At 41.0% G+C, this 20,032-nt stretch overlaps 1 protein-coding gene across 1 annotated transcript; it reads left to right on the forward strand.

The window, feature by feature from the left end:
* Window positions 1–2,816: 2,816 nt before the first annotated feature.
* Window positions 2,817–3,848, forward strand: LOC105906954 (chemokine XC receptor 1-like). Its single transcript, XM_012835187.2, has one exon. The coding sequence runs from the start codon at window positions 2,817–2,819 to the stop codon at window positions 3,846–3,848; it is 1,032 nt and encodes a 343-aa protein (XP_012690641.2).
* Window positions 3,849–20,032: the final 16,184 nt, after the last annotated feature.

Here is a 20,032-nt window from a genome sequence, read left to right on the forward strand (position 1 = left end):
CCGAGGTTCAGGACAATACTCTGCCGACTCGTCTGTTGTTCCGTGCCTGCCAGTCAGCCCTTCAGCCTCTCTCATATGAGTCACAATGCATGCATGACGGACCCAAAAGTACAATATCTGTCGAGATGATGCTGATGGACCAATAGAAGTTTGAAGCAAGACAGACAATACAATGAACCAATAGTATTTTCTCTGTGTAGGCTTCTTGTGTTTTTCTGTGTGGCTACTTGCAGTGATGTATTTGTTATGAATGTACGCTGTAATGGAGTTGGAGTCACATTTACAAAAAGGGGTGGACCCTTTCTATAGACTTTTTTAAACATTGAGCTTCCAGTCATCAAACTCAGTGTTCTCTTTAACACATCAGTGGCAGTCAGTGCATTCTACGGTACGTAAATTTACGTATTTACCTATTTTATGCCTATATAAGGCCTTTGTGTGCGAAGATTCGGGCACCTCTGGGTGACAATGAATGTTTTATATATAATATATATATCAATAATATGTTAAAACAATAGATGATATATTTTGATATATATTCAATGATGTCAGATATATATGGAATAAACTCTAATATATACAACAAAGTCTGATATTTATACAATGAACTCAGATGTTTATGTAATTAACTCATATACATATATAAACCTCATATATACAATAAACTCTGATATTTATGCAATGATTTAAGATATTTATGTAATTAACTCATATATAAACCTTTATATATACAGCAAAGTCAGATATTTATACAATTAACTTTGATGTACATATTTCTGCAATACGGCAAGCCAAACAGGAATTATTTATTGATTTTGATATACAGTATGTTAAACAATGTCAGATATAGTATATGGAATTAACTCTGATATATAAGCAATGAAGTTTCTATATCAATCATTGTATAAATTAGAGTTTATTACATAAATATCTAACATCATTGCAGGTGTTACAAAGTAAAACAAATATTTGTATTTCATTCTGTATGAATATACCTGAAGCTCCTATGTATGTATGATAGAAGTATACATGGATGAAGAGTTATCTGTTAATTGTTTTCAATGTGTAGTGGATAAGTGTCCTTATATTCCTGTGAGTTGTATGGGAAACTGCTGGTTATAATGAAGCTAACCCATTAAGTCCTTGTCTGCCTAGTGACCAGAAATGTCAGTGGGCTCTGATTGGTTAAAAGATGTGTTTAATTCTGGTTGGGTTAGAACTGTGGGGAGATGGTGGATGATTAGGAGAAAGACCCGTAAAGAGAAATGGTGACCTGAGGTGAGCGACATGCTCATCGTGTGTGCTGTAAGGAGTGTTCAAAAGGCTTGTTGGCTAAACAATCCAGAACTTGACACCGACAGTTAACCGGAGACGTGCCAAGTCAACGGATTCATGGACACACTAATCAGGGAAGACCTATTTGCTTGGAACCTGGTACCAGGCCCTGTATTTTCTTTTGGTTGCTCTACGGAGTGAAGCGGCCAGTTTTAGTTTTATTGTAACTTATTGTCATTTATTGTATAACAAATACAACTCATGATTGAGGAGTCTGAATGTTCATAGAAAGAATAGAGAAAACGGCTCATGGAGAGTCTTGAGGGTCCAGCACTCGAAATAGTTAAAGCAGCACGTGTGACAAATGCAGATATCACGCCTGCACAGCGTCTAGAGTCTCTTGAGGATGTCTTTGGGTCTGCTGAATCAGGCGATTACTTACTACATTTACATTTACATTTAGTCATTTAGCAGACGCTTTTGTCCAAAGCGACGTACAAGGGAGAGAACAGTCAAGCTAAGAGCAATAAAAAGCATGGTATAACAATAAATACTACTTTACATGAGAATTAGAAAACAACGACCTAGAAAAAAGGAAAAAGAAGTGCAGGAATGTAACTGCTGAAGTGCAAGTTAAGCGCTAGTCAGGTGCCAGTTAGGAAGGGAGGTGCTCTCTGAAGAGTTGTGTCTTCAAAAGCTTCTTGAAGGTAGAGAGGGACGCCCCTGCTCTGGTAGTACTAGGCAGTTCGTTCCACCAACGTGGAACTACAAATGAGAATAGTCTGGATTGCCGTGCTTGCACAGACGGCAGTGCCAAACGACGCTCACTAGACGAGCGCAGCGTCCTGGGTGTAACATTTTTACTACAGCAAGCCGGTGAGAAGCTGTCAGAGTTCCTGAGGCGTCTTGAGCAGTCTTTGCTGAGAGTAGTTGAACGAGGTGGGCTGCCTCCCACTTGTGTTGACAAAGCATGAGCAGAACAGTTATTGAGGGGAGCGGTAGCTTCTGACCTAATGCTAGGTAATCTCCGCATAACAGAAAGGTAAAGCAACCCGCCGACCTTTTTGCAGCTTTTGAAGGAGATCCACATGGAGGAAGAATATGAAGCTTCAAGAACAGAACTGGTGTCATCCGTTAACTGTGTGCATGCTCAGCAAGTCATGAAGTCAGATATTAAAGAACTGAAATCCTGAAGTAGCTGCTGTGGCTGGAGACAATTGTATATATCAGAGTTCATTGTATCAAGAGTTCATTGTATAAATATCTGATTTTATTCACTATATATCAAAATCAATAAATAATTCCTGTTTGGCTTGCCATATTTTATATTATTTTAATGCCATGTGTTATTAATTAATGTATTTGCTACATGCCCTGCAATTGATTATAATGATGCTAATCATAATTTGTTTTCTTTGTTGTTATTATTATATTAGTTTTGTTGTTTGCATTATACTTTTTAAAATGATTAATTAATTATAATTTAAAATATTCTATTTTTTCTTTTCTTTATGTTTTGTAGGTTATTTGTAGCAAAGGTCATGGAGTCCAATGGAACACTGACAACTGCAGATTATTATGACAATTTCGCAGACTATGGTGAGCCTGTGTCACCTGAAGAGGTTGTGCTGGGGAATCACTCGATTTTCCAAACTGTCTGCTACAGCCTGATCTTCTTTGTTAGCTTAGCAGGGAACAGTTTCCTCCTCTGGGCTCTGCTGAAGCAGGAGGACCTGAGGCGGACGTCCAGCCTGCTGCTGCTGCACCTCACCATGTCTGACCTGATCTTCACTGTGACACTTCCCTTCTGGGCAGTGTATGTCAGCGACGGCTGGGTGATGGGTGAGGTGGCATGCAAGCTCCTGAATAGCATGCTGCTCTTGGGCTTCTACAGCTACATGATGTTCCTCATGGCCATGACTCTGCACCGCTACAGAGCAGTTGTGCACGCCGTCACGGCATCCACCTTCAAGCCCAACGTTCACCTTCTGAGTGCCGGGCTGTGGGTGTTCTGTTTGACCTTCAGCATACCTGAGATGGTGTTCTCAGAGACGGAGGAATCCAATGATGCTGTGTCTTGCATCCAGTCCTACGGGTCACACATGCCAAAGTATCTGGTGTATTACGTGCAGATAAGCATTTTCTTCTTGTTGCCGTTCTCAGTCATCACATTCTGCTACACGAGGATGTGGTTCCGCATCCGGCAGTGCAGGATGGCGAAGAAGAACCAGGCAGTGAGGCTGATCTTCCTGATTGTGGTGGGCTTTTTCATCTGCTGGGCGCCATACAACATCTTCCTTTTCATACACGCACTGCGCCTCCAGGAACTGATTCCTGCTGAGAAATTAGAGCAGTCGGTCGCCTTCACGTTCACCTACACCATCTCCCACACCTTGGCTTACTTCCACTGTTGCTTCAGCCCCATCATCCACATCTTAGGCGCGGGGAAGTTCAGAGGACACCTGAACCTGTCCAGAGGGTTCAGACGCTTCTCGGGTAGACAGAGGACCCAGACCCTCAGCACTCAGACTTATGAGGCTGCACTCTCAATGTCTGGCCAAACCAACATCTAAGGGTTTCAAATGAAAACTAATTTTAAATAAAATGTTATGTCAGTAGCTTTGACAAAAAAAGCATCTGCCAAAATTCTCAAATTTATACTTAAATTCGAATGGTGAGACATGTCTGGTGATAGCAGCATCAACATCACTGGTTTGATTGCAAGAGAGCCTACATAGGCTACTGATTAAAATGTATTTCTATACTGTAACTCGTTCTGGATAACAACATCTGTTAAATGAATCAATGCAAGAAGTGGGTTGGCCTGTATTTATCCATTATCCAGTGTTATTGCTCCATTGCTGTAATATCTATGTACACGAGTTTGATAGAGATTTGAAGAAAGAGAAGATAGAGCGTGTTCCGGTAATGTGACCTAATCCCACTTCATGAATGTGTGTAGAGATTTGATCGATTTATCATGCATTCTGCATGTTTATAATCAGGTTAGAGGATTGGTGTATATTTGGGGATTCTGAAGCTGAACAAAAACGAGGCACCTTTGCCAGTGTTTTAGCAGACATGCAGTAATGTTATGACAGCCTCCCACCACTCTGGGAGCCCACTATCAGCCTTTAATGCAAATAAATAAAGCTTTTATTGAATTCACATGTCAGCATCAACTCCAGCTAAGTGACTGGAGGTTAATCAATGTGTCGCTATTATTCCCTGCCTGATAGAAAAGTAGTTTTCAAGTAGTTTATTTAGAAAAGCTATATAGTTTAGATATTGTGTATTGATGTCTGACTAGCAGGTTAACAATAAAACATTTAGCAATGTCTGTTCCTCTGTGTCATTGAAATGTCTTCGTAAGGTATAAAGAGTAAAAGTAACTAATATTAAGGTGATGAAAATGCTTGTGAATTGAAAAACAGAGGGGTTGAAATGAAGGTAAAATGAAAAATAGAGTGATAAATTATCAAGTGATTTGGTTAATTTAGAGTCAATTTGTTTAAATATTAGATATAATGAAAATAGTCATGTTTCATAGTCATGTTTCATCATTTTCATCCATGGTTCATCATTCACAACCCCAAAATGCCATTTATCATTTAAGTAATGTGATCCCAAGGGTGGAAGTTACAAACATGAAATGACAAAAATAGAGGTGATGAAAGTGCATACATTGAAAAATAAAGGATGATAACTGTCAATTTAATACACTACTGTCTACCATTCATCATTCACAATACCCAACTAACATTCATCATTTACAGCAAGCAATTCTGATTGCTTCTGACCCTCAGAGGATGTGTCGTCATTTTGTAGTCCATCATGGACTTCTGTGTCAAATCAAAATGATTTCCTCTATGTGAGAATAACACAGGGATTTTTGATAATCGCTCCTACTCTGTCCAAAACAAAGCACGCTGACATGCTCCTGTTTTGCCCTGCATACTTTTGTCGTCTTTGAGTGGATCATGTGATCTTCGATGCTGTTAAGAGACAAACTAACATTTTTGCTACATGGGAACAAATCGAAGCTACTAAGTGTGCACTTGGGATGGCTGGGTTGTAGAGACTTGGGTAAAGTTGGAAAGATATTAACAGTTTTGAAGTTCCCGGGACAATAAGTCATGAACGAAATGTTGTTAAAACACAAACAATGTCTTTTTCCAACCGTAATAAAGTTGAAACCAAGCTTCAACCTAATTGTTATCAAAACAAGCTGTCCTCCAAGCTGGACATATAGCATAGGTCTCTATGTGCAGCGGTCTGTGATGCAAGTGCTGAGGGATCGTCTACAAAGTGCCTTCTAGCGGGGTCTCCCATGCACCATGAAACCCTTGCAGGTGGTCACAACACGGTGGTACAACCTAAAAGGGCACGTCACTCCGCTGCTAATTGACCTCCACCCTCTACCCATGGCTATCTAATGCTTGCCTTCAGAGTGACATCTGGGTCGGCACTCATCTACTTGAACTCATATTGAGCAGATTTAGTATTTATTACTTACTCGAATGTCTCCTAATTTACTGGAGCTTTGGATGTGTCTGCCATAGAGTAAATGTAAAAGCGATGAAAACATGAGACTTATATCTACAGTACAGCTTAATGACATACCTCATATGAGGAGAGTTATCCCAATTAAAACAAAGACCCTTCTGCACAATAGTAGACTCCAGATAATGTTTGCTTTCTGCTAAACATAATGACACTGCATGGCTTGTTAACAGGAGAAAGACTGATGCAAACCAAGAACAACTGGGTATAAGTTATATGGCACGGCTGGTCTTCTTTTTTCTTGTTGCAAATCCAGGATGCAAAACATTCATAGAAGTGAAAGACGCAGACTACCAGCTCCAGAGAGAGGGCCAAAACCTAGACCACCAGTGTCAAATAGAGAACTTAGACCACGAGCACTAAAACCACAGAGACAGTCCTGACTCTGATCACTAAAATCAGACACGGACCTAAATGTAGACCATTAAGATCAGAAACAGGACCTAGACCCACACTGCCAAGAACAGAATCAGGACTTAGACACTGAATATCAGCATCAGATGTGGAGACTAAACCTAGACCACCAAGTCCAGAATCATTATTTGGACACTTAGAAGCAGCATTAAATGTGGAGACTAAACCCAGACCACCATGACCAGAATCAGGATGGGCTTGTCCATGACTCCCTCCAGATCTGTTTATTACTTCCATGATGCCTTTGTTTGTGTTTCAGCATGAGTCATCTTTAGCCTTCATTTCCTGTTTTCAGATTCTAAATGATTCTGATGCATGCCTGAGCAATACCACAGACAGTGATAGCAATTTTCCCTTTATCTTTTAAGGAACTCTAAATGTAACAAATAAATAAACGAATAAAGGAGCTTGTATTGTCCTCAATGTATAGCATGTAAGATCTTATTTAGGGTCCAAGTCGCAATGGTGCTCATCCACGCCTGTCGCCACAAGCTTGCCAAATCAAACTCAAGGAGAGAATTGTAATCAAGACAGTGAAACTAAAGAGTTGGGTGTAACTTCAGTTTACCTCGGACTCCAGAGTGGTGTATAAGTATCTTTTTATTCAATATGCATATCTGGCTCACTCATGTTTTGGCAGACAAGAGTGAAGCAGGGGCCCACATCCAGACTGCAGCAGATAAGAGAGAAGCCAAGTTAAACACATCAAACACGTTTTATATAGGTTGAAGTTAGCGTTTCTCTGACGCTAAAGCATTATGTCAGCAGAGATAACCAGATGGTGGTTTCCCTGGTCTGAGGTCATCTTGCTATGCTTTTTGTAACGTATTGCATCAGCAAGGCAGAAAAGAAGGACTACTAATTCTTCTCATCAGCCCTTGCTTACACACACAGAGAAGGTACACTTTTAAGCACACATACAGAGTGAGAAACGTCAGCACTTAAGAATCAAAGACATACACGTCATGTTTCAGCTCACAAAAGCATATGACTAACACACATACATACTTGATTAAAGTCAGAGTTTCACATTTCTCTATCATAAAGAAAGCTCATTATGTAAAGGTAGTAATTTCAGAGGCTAAGTAAATGAAGATGGTATGTTCTTTTCCCAGATTCACAGTTGATTCAGTGGTGTATTCTAGCCTGTGTTCTGCATTACTGTAATATCTTCTTCGTGAGCCTGGTCAGGAACAGCTTTGTTACCCTCTCTACCTTCAAGAAGCTTTTGAAGACCCAACTCTTCAGAGAGCACCTCCCTTCCTAACTGGCACCTTGACTAGCGCTTAACTTGCACTTCAGCAGTTACATTCCTGCACTCCTTTTCCCTTTCTAGGTCGTTTTTCTAATTCTTATGTAAAGTAGTATTTGTTGTTACACCATGCTTTTTATTGCTTTTAGCTTGACTGTTCTCTCCCTTGTACGTCGCTTTGGACAAAAGCGTCTGCTAAATGACTAAATGTAAATGTTACTCGGGTTTGCTATTACTACAGAACTTCCTATAATCTATATAATATATACACATTTCACAATCTCCAATCAAAACTTCCTATAATCTATATTCTATATCATATATACACATTTCACAATCTCCAATCAGAACTTCCTATAATCTATATCATATATAGAAATTTCACAATCTCCAATCAGAACTTCGTATAATCTACATCAAATATACATTTCACAATCTCCAATCTCCTTTTCACATTGCCCCTGCCATTTTTGGCTGCAAACTACAGCTGGGTTATGAGCAAAGTGACACGCAAGCTCCTGAGTGGCATGTTCACTTTCAGTTTATATAGTTGCTTTGTTTTCCTTACAGTTTTTGTAGTGATTTTGTATGTTGTGTGTGTGTATGTTATATGACTGTGTCAAGACCAGACACAGGAACAGAAAGAAAGCCTAGACCCTGAGCACCAAGAACGTGGAAGTGTGAAGATTTGATTTATCTGGCTAAATTAGCCAGAAGCAGCTTTCTGATATTTGATTTGCAAGCCTTCTGAGTATTAGGTAATAGCTTATAAACATTAGAAATTATTAATTAATTATTGATGGAGATAATTTCCAAACACTGTTAATGACTTAAGAATATAATAATCAAGTGCCTTGTATTATTAATTACCTTATATGAATCATGTACTTATGTAAGCAGGAACATGGCTTTTCTGTGTTTCTGCGTGTGTGTAACTTAGAATATTAGGTGCCACTTAGTCTGCACATGTACAAGAGCATGTTTAGACCAGAAGTGATAAGAAGGGTCGAACTGTGCTTCTTCCGACCTTGCAAAACTTCCATCCTTGCCTCGGACATCAGAAATCCACCACGTGGTTTTCCCTGCTGAACGCTCAACTTCTGTCTATATAAACCTTGTGCAATGTGTTTATCATTGCTTCACTTTCAGCCTTGTGCTGTGAGTGAGCCCGATTGCAATTGTTGTTTGTCTAATAAATATACTTATATGCAGCTCCGGAGTCCTGAGGTAACTAGGGTGAATTTTCACCTATCAATTATAACCAAACTAAACAAGCTTGCAGTGTTGTTTCCTGTCCAGCAGATGGCATATATGTCATTCGACTAAAAAAGCATGCTGTATATCATGACATGTTTATTTTTATTTATGTTGCATGTAAATCTTAATCAGCATCATGTGCCAGCCTTTTGTTGGCATCCTGGGTAGTATCATACAAAACAGACCCCTGATATTAGACACGGTCTTGTCATTGTGCTGTAGAATTTTTTTTTGTATGCAAACATGTAAATACATGTTCACATGTATAACATTACACACAGCCTCAAAGATTTTTCTGTGGAACTTGGACATGTAATGGATTGAATGCAAAATTCACAATAATGCTAAATAGTGTAAAAGCTACTGGAAGAGTAATACAGCTTTCCCATCAAAGCCTGCAGTCTAAGTTGCTTCACTTGTAAAGGCAAGTGTGTTATCTATGCCTGCAAGGCAGTCAAGAGTAGAAGGATAGGGTGACTTCTTCATGTCACCAATTCCTGTGTTATGCTAATTGAAACCAGAATCATGGTTTATGTTTAACAATATCAGGAGTCAGACAGAAAAAAATGAAAGCCAGTCAGAATTGGAAAATAAATCCTGTCAGGACGAAACAAGACTTTGTATATTAAGACAGTATATTAAAAGGCTATAAACCTTCTATTTAGATTCTTGCCAACCTTAAGTTAAGACCAACTACTTGGTTATTAAGGATGTACCAAAAATATTCGTGCTTAATGCAGACCTTATCAGGCACTAATACAGACACCATTATGTGTTAATGGCTAACATTTGTTCCCTAAAGTAAAGTGTTACCATATAAATGATGATTGTTCATTGGGTGTTTAGTGTCCCAGATAAATGCCTTTGTGTCATAAGGGAAGTGTTTTTCCTATCCAATAGGTGGCGCACAGGGCTCTGGGTGGATAAAATTAGTAGAATAGTTGACACATCTAATATTCACTAAATCCTAAATCTAAGGCTATCTACCAAAATAATTTACTCACGTCTGTCTGTCTATCTATCTATCTATCTATCTATCTATCTATCTATCTATCTATCTATCTATCTATCTATCTATCTGACTGACCGACCATGTCTGTTCTGCAAACATGTCAGAATTCAGTATGGTATGGTTCTGTACTGTTAAATCTCTCATTAAAAGATGAAAGGAATACAACCATGAGAGGGCTGTCCACCAAAGTTGAGTGACCTGCGGAGGCGTAAATCAGAGAGATTAAGGCTAGCAGTTACTGTGAAGAAGATGGGCAGCTCTACAGCTCAAAGGGATCAAATGTTTACAGAACAACTATGTCCTAGGAGCTTCACAGCTGAACTTCAGAAATTGCTAAAAAAACATCAAATTTGCCACATCTAGAGTTGATGACATGAGAATTGTTTTGTAGATATAGAAGAGTGTATGCAATAACTGTACAGGAGAAGTGCCATCACATCAGCATCTTTAAAACACAAGAGTTGAAGTAAAAATTCAACAAAGATGAGACACAACCATTGGCCGACTATTACTAAGTTTCCTAGAGTTACAGCATCGTAATAACGCTTCCTCATAGAGCTACAGCATAGTAATAACGCTTCCACATAGAATTACAGCATCGTAATAACGTGTCCTCATAGAATTACAGCATAGTAATAACGATCCTTATAGAACTACAGCATCGTAATAACGCTTCCTCATAGAACTACAGCATCATAATAACACTTCCTCATAGGGCTGAATCGCTTCACTAGTGGAGTCGAGTGTTTTGATGCATTTATTCAATCCAAAGCAATTTACAGTAAAGCACAGACACACATTTCCATTGGTATGTGTGTTCCCTGGGCATCTAAGTCATCTCTGGTGAAGAAACAAGAAAACGAGACCTGTCTTAAACAGACTTGTCCGTACCATCACTCGATCTAAACCCCTTTTGAGGTGTGAAGAGGTTCACAGTAAGCTCAGAAACAAAAACTCACAGCTGGAATGCAAAAGATCTGCATAACTGTAACTGGTGCAAATGGAGGATGCTTTGATGAACATAAAGACTGATGAAAAGAACAATTACCTGAGATAAAAAAAAAAAAAAAACGAAAATGTCATGTCCATGTGCTGACAATGATTTCTGATTATTTTATGGCTCGATGAAGAAAATAATTACTTTTGTGTGATATTTGATGACTTTGAACCCTAGTGCACATCATAACTGTATTGGTAAAACCTGAAAACCGGTCATGAACTGCAATTACAACAGTTTTTAGCAAATATAACAAAATGTACTGATGCAGATCAATGATCCAAAGCATGGTAAACTATGCAGAACCTTTCTAGTGAAGAAATGTGAAGTGACTCTTTGCTGGACTGGCTTTCACCATCAACCTCTTTTAACCTCACTGATGTCTTGTAGAAAGTGGAAATTCAACAGACAAGATGAAACCTTTGCTTGCCATTGCAAAATTCACCAAATTTGTGATGGCTTAGTCCTAAACCCTGACCACCAAGAACTGAGACCGAGAGCTGTGAAGTCCAGGTCTTAAGTGACTATGAAGTGACCATACAGGCCTGAGTCAAACATGTGAGCTCCTGGCCTGTCCTAACTGCAAATAACAGATCCCTCTTATTGTGCCCTAACCTTTGTCTCAAGTTAGTGTTTTCTTGGCTATATGTTTCTTGTAGAGTTTGATCCAGTGTTAATATTTAGGCTGGGATTTGAACATGGAAGGGGTGGTATTTTTATCATAAGTAACAGTAGTTAGACCACAGCCATTGCTTTCTATTTTAGATCAGTGAACTATAGATGAGTTTCTTTCTGGTAAATCTTAAAACACAAATTCACTGGAGCATCACTGGAATTGCAATCGCAACAGTATCTTGAAAACACAAATGCTGACCATTGCTTTAAAAAGACCTATTCAGGAGAAGTAAAACTGCTTCCTCTTCAAATCTTCTTCTTATATGTATAAACTATGCTACTGCCATGATGTTCAATCAGTTGACATAGGTCTACTTGGTAGTCAAGAGCTGCTGAACTGTCTAGGGCTGACAGACCAATAGTGCAGGTTCCTCAGAACAAGGCAGACATAAAGAGAGCATTTCCTACTTGTCTTCCTTCTTTTGGTCATGGTGTACAATGGATCACTAATGAGTGAAGATAGGGATAATGATTCTCTAAATGATTCTTACTGGTACTGGGAGGATTATTTTGAATTATGGCTGGATGCATTACAGAATGAAGAAAAGATGGTACAGGACCTTCTCTGGATTTTCCCCCATCGTCTGCTACAGCCTGATCTTCTAAGTTATCTTGGCTGGGCACGGTTTCCTCCTCTGGGCTCTGCTGAAGCAGCAGAACCTGAGGCGGACATCCAACCTGCTGTTTCTACACCTTACCGTCGGATCTTATTGTCACCATGCCACTTCCTCTCTGAGCAGCATACCACAGTGGCAGCTGGATGATGGGTGAGGCGATATGCAAGCTCCTAAGCGGCATGAACGCTTTGGGCTTGTACAGCTACGTGGCGTTTCTCGCGGCCATGACTGCCCACCGCTACAGGGTTGTTGTCGTACACGCTCCCACTGTATCCACTTAAACGCCCCATGTGCACACTCTGTGTGTCACGCTGTGGTTGTTCTGCTTGCTTTTCAGCATACCTGCATTGGTGTCAAAGACGATGATGTGCACTGCACCCAGGGCTATGTGTCGGACATTATGGAGTATTTGGTTTATTACGCACAGATAATCATGTTCTTTCTTGTTACCCATTGCGGTTATCACATTCTGATACACGAGGATGTGGATCCGCATCCGGCAGTGCAGGATGGCGAAAGAGAACCAGGCAGTGAGGCTGATCTTCCTGACTGTGGTGGGCTTTTTCATCTGCTGGGCACCATATAATGTCTTTAGTTTAATTCTCTTGCTGAGCCTTCATAGACAGATTCTACCCGCGGCACTCAAAAACACAGTCGCCTTTTGGTTTGCATATGTCAGATCTGGCACTTTGATTTACTTGCACTGTGGCCTCAGTCTTCTCATTCACATCTTCGGTGCAAAGAAGTTCAGAAAACGCCTGCCCCTGTCCAGAAGCTTCAGATGCTTCATGGTCAGAGAGAGAGTGCTCAAACTGTCAACACAAACAGCTTTGAAATGGCAAACGTTGCACAGATCCCTGGTCAGATCTTGCAGCGATGGTTTTAATTCATTTGAAATAGGCATTTGATATTCTCGAAAAGTGCAGGTGTTCGATGCAGTAATTTTGCTGTCTTTCAGTTAAATAACCTGACTCCCCCTAACTGCATTATATAAGTGTGTGTCATCTGTCGAGATTTCAGTTCATATTGTACCCAGGGTTTATGATTCGATTTTATGTCAGAATCCTACCTTTCGCGGAGCTTCAAAGTCCCCTATGTAACTTTGATGCAGATAAACAAAGCATGTTATCACCAATTCAAATTATGAATCTTTTTCAGGGTTACTAAAGATGTCACTATCAATCCCTATATGATAAATCTTCTTTTTTTTTCTTTACATCTGACTAGCAGGAAAAATGCAATTCAGCAATTCATGTTCCTCCATTTGGCTCCATGTACTCACAATAAGTGAGGGAATACTAACATTTAGTTTGAAACAGACACACCAGGGCACAAACACATTTTGTGCTACACCACATCCTAGTATACAAAAATGACACACGAAGATTGACTTAAGCCTGAATTTGCTTGCCAATCACCATTGCAATGAATAGGAATGTTTAGTCATCACTTTCTCCAGTTCTGTAAAATATCTCCATGCTGCCAAAGCTTTCAATGTCAAACAGATTTCTAAGTCACTAAGGTAGTGATAACTTAGGCAAACAGACCCAGTAGCACATAAAAAATGGCCAGTCTCACACATACAGTCATAAACAGTGCACATACAAAGTATTTAGTGTAAGATAAGATCTTTTGTTTTACCTCTACAAAGGGAGTCTGGGTGCACCTAAACAGGGAAGGGGCTTCACATTTGAATTGTGATTTAGTCGAGAAGACACTGCATCACAGTCATCGAGAGCACTGCAGCATTAGTTCGGTCGACTTGTCTACGCTAAAGTTGCTAGGGGCAAGCTGGTCAGTCGACACAGGACAGAGGAAGCGAGTGTGGGTGCCTACGCCATGGACCTCTGCCTCTACGCTCGGTGGGAGTACCCAACCTTTAACGCTGCGATGCAGGAGGATCTGTCCCTTTAGCCTTCCTCTGGGCGTTCCAGCCAGAATGACATCGAGAGCACATTCATCTGAGTGCTTCGTGGGCTTGTTCATTCCTGGTGGGCAGAGCTGTGTGAGTTGAACAAGCCATTCATTCAAACATGAATCTGTCATGCCACCTCAGGATGTACTTTGAATTGCGCTACACATGCTGATTTAAATGCCTACAAGGAGTGGGTGCTGGTGTGTGCTCCTAGCACTGATGTGAAACTAACCACAGGAGGCAGAGAGAGAGACAGAGAGAGAGAGAGAAAGAGGAGGGGAAAGAGAAATACACAGGCAGAGTGCCAAAGAGGGGGAGAGAAAATGAAAGAGCAAAAGAGAGAAATATATAGAGAGAAGGGAAAGAGACAGGCACAGAGAGAGAGAGAGAGAGAGAGAGAGATAAAGAAGGAGAGAGAGAGAGAGAAAGAGAAAGAGGAGGGTAAAGAGAGAGCAGAGTGGCAGGTTCTGAGCGGCGCTCCCATAATTCTCTTTGGACACATTAAACTTAATTAACTAAAACATCTTACACGCTCTGCTGAATGCCAAGGGCAGAACAATCAAAGACCAGTTGCCAAGCTACTGCTCCCAAACACACACATGTTCCCCTGCATCCAAGCCTTCTGCACAAAATTAAGCTGAGCGGCCTCATGAGAAAACCACTGAGCTGCTTTATACTGAGGCCTGAGACTCAGTAAGAATCATCCATGGACATCCCGTTCCCTCTCTGCCCAGGTAGAGGCTTTCTCTGGAATGGAACTGGTTTTGATCCTGCTCTGACGCGAGTCAGAATGGGCTGCTGTCTCGACTATCTGGGAATGGGCCGCTGTATCAGCTATCTAGGAATGGGCCACTGTCTCGACTATCTGGGAATCTCTGCTCTCTGGGAATGGGCCATTGTTTTGGCTATCTAGGAATCGGCGGCTGTCTTGGCTGTCTGGAAATGGGCCACCGTCTCGGCAACCTGGGAATGGGCAGCTGTTTCGGCTATCGTAGAATGGGCCGCTGTCTAGGCTGTCTGGGAATCTCAACTATCTGGGAATGAACCACTGTTTTGGCTATCTGAGAATTGACCGCTTTTTTGGCTATCTGGGTAACCACAAAGCTGCTACTGATTCTTGAACGGATCCGTATCTGGGCCAGATGTGGCTCTGATCGCAGCCAGATCCATTCCTGAAGGAGCTACAATTGTGGCATTCAGATAGCATGGGGAAATGCAAAAAAAGTATAGCAAGAAAATTCAGTTGTGAAAATAGAATAGATATACCATCACTGCTGACTGTAGCAAAATGATATGTGCTGCAGGGGATAGAAGCGGGATGGTGGTGGTGGTGGTGGGGGGGGGGGGGGTCGGAGGGGGCTGTCACATAAACCAACATTCTACATCTGTCGCCTACTTTCCCAAAAAGACATTCTCCTTTACTGTCTTTGTGCCTCCTTGGCAAAAGCGTAATTTCGAGTTTTTGCCAGGAGCCAAGCAGCTGTTGTTTTCTGCTCGACTGCTTCTCGTCAGACTTCCTTGACCACTCTTCTCTCTCTCTCTCTTTCACTCTCTCTCTCTCTCTCTCTCTCTTTCTTCCAGGCTAAGCACTTAGTTGCAACCACACATACTGTTGGTGTCATCTCATTTCCTCTTGAACATCATTTTGACCAGTCTCCTCCAGTAGATATCATGATAAAACATGTGTGATATAACATCATTGCTCTATCAGATTTCCATTTTTCTCAGCTGAATTTGAATGTTGCATGAAATTTCATTTTGACAGAAAGAATTCCTCCCCTGAGGTTGGCATGGATAAGTCATGTTGAGAATGCCTTGCCAAATATATCCACCAGGGGGCAAGCACAGTCTGGACATTTCGGGGGGTGGGGGGCTGGATGGGAGGGTGATCTCTGAGTTAACCAGATGACTGCCAACTGCAGTGTTAAACTAAACTGAAGAAGATCAAAAAGTGTTGTGTTGCAGTTATCTGGATAACTTTCCACATCTTACATACCGGTTAGTAGACCACTCATGTTAATTCACACGATAATTCAGGTTGAGGAAATTGTGAATTTTGCACCCTCCACCACTCAAACACGCGCACACGAACACGCACACGCACACGCACACGCACACGCACACGCACGCACGCACACACACACACACACACACACACACACACAAACACACAAACACACACACACACAGAATTGCAAAAAGCTAAAGGTCATTGAATACATTTCCTTCTCACCAGGACTAGTGATGTGCAATGTGAGTGAGAGAGAGAGAAAAAGAGTTTTCGTTTTTTTTATTAAAAAAATCGCGACAGGACCATTCTTTATTCCTCTTTCATCTGAGTTTAAGTAGGTGCAGAGAAGCAAGAAGCTGAGGTATACAGCATAATTAATGAGCCAGATGTATATTTAATTGCAGCAGATCTGCATCTGTTCATCTCAGAGTTTCCAGATAAGTCTTACAGCTAGTCGCCAGAACTGTCTTCCTGGAGTTTTGTGAATCTACCGTTTCTAATCAGTACCATCAGCCTCTGTTTAACCTCAGAAACTGAGCTTACCTATCCGTTTTCTTTTGGTTCTCAAAAAATCATATTCATGTGATTTGATGTTCATACTGAAAGACAGCTTGTGTTCTGTTATGTTTCACTTTAGTTTATGGGGCTGTTGCATAGTTATATTGCAGTGTGGCGCTGTGATAATACATAACTTTTCACATCCCCTATATCCACACACAAACAAACATACTTAGAGAACACACACACAAACACACACACACACACACACACACACACACATACACAGACACATAAGTGCACATACAGACACATATGTGTGCACACACACACACACACACACACACACACACAAACACATCCTGATGGGTGAAACTTTTTGTAAAGGTGGACCTGGGAGATTTTGAACTGCACAGTGCATGACTAATGGCAGAAACATGTTAAAATCATTGCTGAAATGTCCTTGGAAAGACAAATGAATTTTCAGCAGAATAATTAACTTAATTAACAAATTTCCATGCATATTCATCAGGGCCGTTGAAGTCTCTCCAGCGCGGCTTGATGAGCGCTTCGGAGTAATAACCTTCTGATTTACACCCCAGCATCCACTGCCATTTGTGAGGATTAGTAGCGAAAAACGAAAAGATGGACGCGAAGAAAAGACACATGTGTGTCTGCATACATCACACGTAAGCCTGGTTAATTAATTACCTGTACAGGTACTGTGAATGTACATGTTAGTTAATATTTAGTGCCAAAGATTTTTTTTTTTTATCATAGTTCTGAAGTGACATAGAACAACAGGGGTCAAAAAGCGTTTTCCAATTTTCTGTTGCATTTTGATTCCATAATTATTTGTACGCCTTTTCTGGCCAGAAACACGTTACCTAAGACAAATGCTAAAACAGTCAGAGAAGAGAAAGAGGATGATCAGCAAGTTTGGGAAAACCTGGAAAGAAATCTTAAAGTGTAAGTGCACCCTAAAATGTGTTTTCTGAGCTGGAAACTGAACTGTGATGAAACACATCAATGCTGGTGTTAGTATTGACAAAATTCCCAGTCAAAAGAAAGTATTTCATTTGCTGATAGTCTCATTTTTCACAGGCTATTACGCCCTCCATCCTCAGCTTCCAATCTCTTGCCTTGTCTCTGCCTTCTCCTTGAAAGACTGCATCCAGCCTGTATCCCCTACCAATCTCTCTCTCTCACACACACACCCTCCACCCCCCCACCCCACACACACACACACACACACACACACACACACACACATTCTCCTCCTCCCCCTCCTCCTCTGGTGGGCATGTGTTGGCACCGTGCCTGGCTTGTAAAACTCTCCCGGGCTGGCATGGAGCGGCGCGGTGCGGGGAGAGGAAAGGAGAGGAGAGAGGGGGTAAAAATGCGCCCCTCTCCTCTGTCATCTCTGCAGGGTAATCTTTAAAGGCAGTAAGGTGTGACGGCACAGACTGGCAGCTTGGCAGCCATGCCCGGGGATAGCAGCACTCCATCAGCTGTGAATGGACACCATTACACCCTCGCTTCCCTATGCACACAGCATAGTAGTAAGGGTATGTGTGTGTGTGTGTGTGTGTGTGTGTGTGTGTGTGTGTGTGTGTGTGTGTGTGTGTGTGTGTGTGTGTGTGTGTATGCCTGTATAAGAAAGAGAGAGGCAGGGGTAAGTGCACAAAAGTACTTCTTTATTTTTCCACCTGAACACTTTGGTTTAAAGGTTTATTAAGCTTACAGGGAACTGGCTGACTGAGGACAGAACATGAACACCTCCGCATACTGTACCTTTCTGGTAGAATATCATCACATCCCCCTCCTCTGACTGCCTTGCTTACTTTGACCTTCACCCCAACATGGTAACTACAAGCAGAATCACATAGATTTGTCTTTAGATTCAGGAGAGAGTGCCCCCCCCCCCCCCCCCCCCCCCCCGACCCCCAAATGTTACAGTATTGGGGGAAAAAATAAATATATGATCGGCAACATTACAAACACAAAACAAAAACGTGAATGAGGTTCGCACCTTCTGCATCCAATATGTCATCAGGCCCTGAGATGGTGTGAGGCACAATTAACACATTCATTTGGAAAATGGAAAATCTGCTCAAAGGAGAAAACCTGTGAAATGGCTTCTTTCCTTAATACTGAGTCTGCCGCCGCCAAATCCTATCCTTCCCTCTACTGCTGGAGAGAGAATATATAATCACCATACATACAGCTCTAGAAAAAATGAAGAGGCCATGACGAAATTATCAGTTCCTCTATTCCTACTATTTATAGATGTGTGTTTTAGTAAAAGCATAATTTGAGTTTTGTATAAACTACTGACAACATTTCTTCCAAATTCCAAATCAAAATATAGTAATTTAGAGAATGTATTTGCTGAAAATGGCAACTCGTCAAAATAACAAAAAAGATTCATATTCAGTTTTAAACAACACAATACTAATGTTGTAACTTAGGAAGAGTTCAGAAATGGTGAGCATTGTGAGATTGTTTTCTTTGGTTCAGGTCTGAAAACCTTATTCATATACATACATTGTATATACATTGTATATACATTAATATACAAATACATTTCCTAAATTATTTTTATTTGGAATTTGGGAGAGATGGTTATAGAATACAACAAAAATGCGTATAAACCAGATGATTTTAATTCAGATCAGTCTCTTAATTTCTTGTCCACTGACAGGCCTCTTGAAAGGAAAGACAGGCTTTGGTAAAACTTCATTGGAAGGCAGGGATGTTCCCAACTGACTTTAAGAGGTGGGCTGGTTTTCCTCTCAAGTGGGCCATTGTGAGTTATAGGCACAGAGAGCTGAGCAAATCATGTTTGATAGCGGGGGAGGAGGAGGAGGAGAAGCATACCTTGTCTGGCCATTTTGGGGGTGCAAACTTTTTAAGATCTGACATTTAATTTTCTGTGTGTGTGTGTGTGTGTGTGAACGTGCCTGCCTGTGTGTGCTTTGGGGCGTGTGTCTACGTGGCCCTAACGTTTGATCAAACGTCTTTCTGGAATCCACCGGATAAAAACAGAAAAAGAGCAACAGCTATAAATGTTTAACGCCACAGCAACAAACTTCTGATCGCTTACTTAGTTTTTCAGCAAAGCCATTACATGAAATGTGCTGCATTTTGATGTTCGCTTTCATATAACAGCTAGAACTACAAAACCCGTAAAAGCAGGTGTATATTTTATTCATTTTTTTTTTAGTGGAACGGGAGGATAGTGCCGCAGTGTTTGATCGCGCCATTGATGAGAAAGTTCTAAGGAAAGTCACAAACCCGCAGAGGAATTTGATTACCTTCATCCATTATCTGCGCAGTGAGCGATCGCGAAGCTCACCATCTGTCGTCCGTTTCATTTGCATCGTCAACACCTGCCCTGCATGTTTACGGCTTTTCTCCCCCCACAACCCCCCCCAACACACACACGCAGATTTTTTTTTTAACAAGACATTAAAATGTTTTCCTATCTCACATAAATGAATTAATAGGATATTTCAAACATTATTTGTCATTTCTAGTGATATC

This window comes from Clupea harengus, chromosome 22 (genome assembly GCF_900700415.2).
Source record: "Clupea harengus chromosome 22, Ch_v2.0.2, whole genome shotgun sequence".
Classification (NCBI taxonomy): Eukaryota; Metazoa; Chordata; class Actinopteri; order Clupeiformes; family Clupeidae; genus Clupea; species Clupea harengus.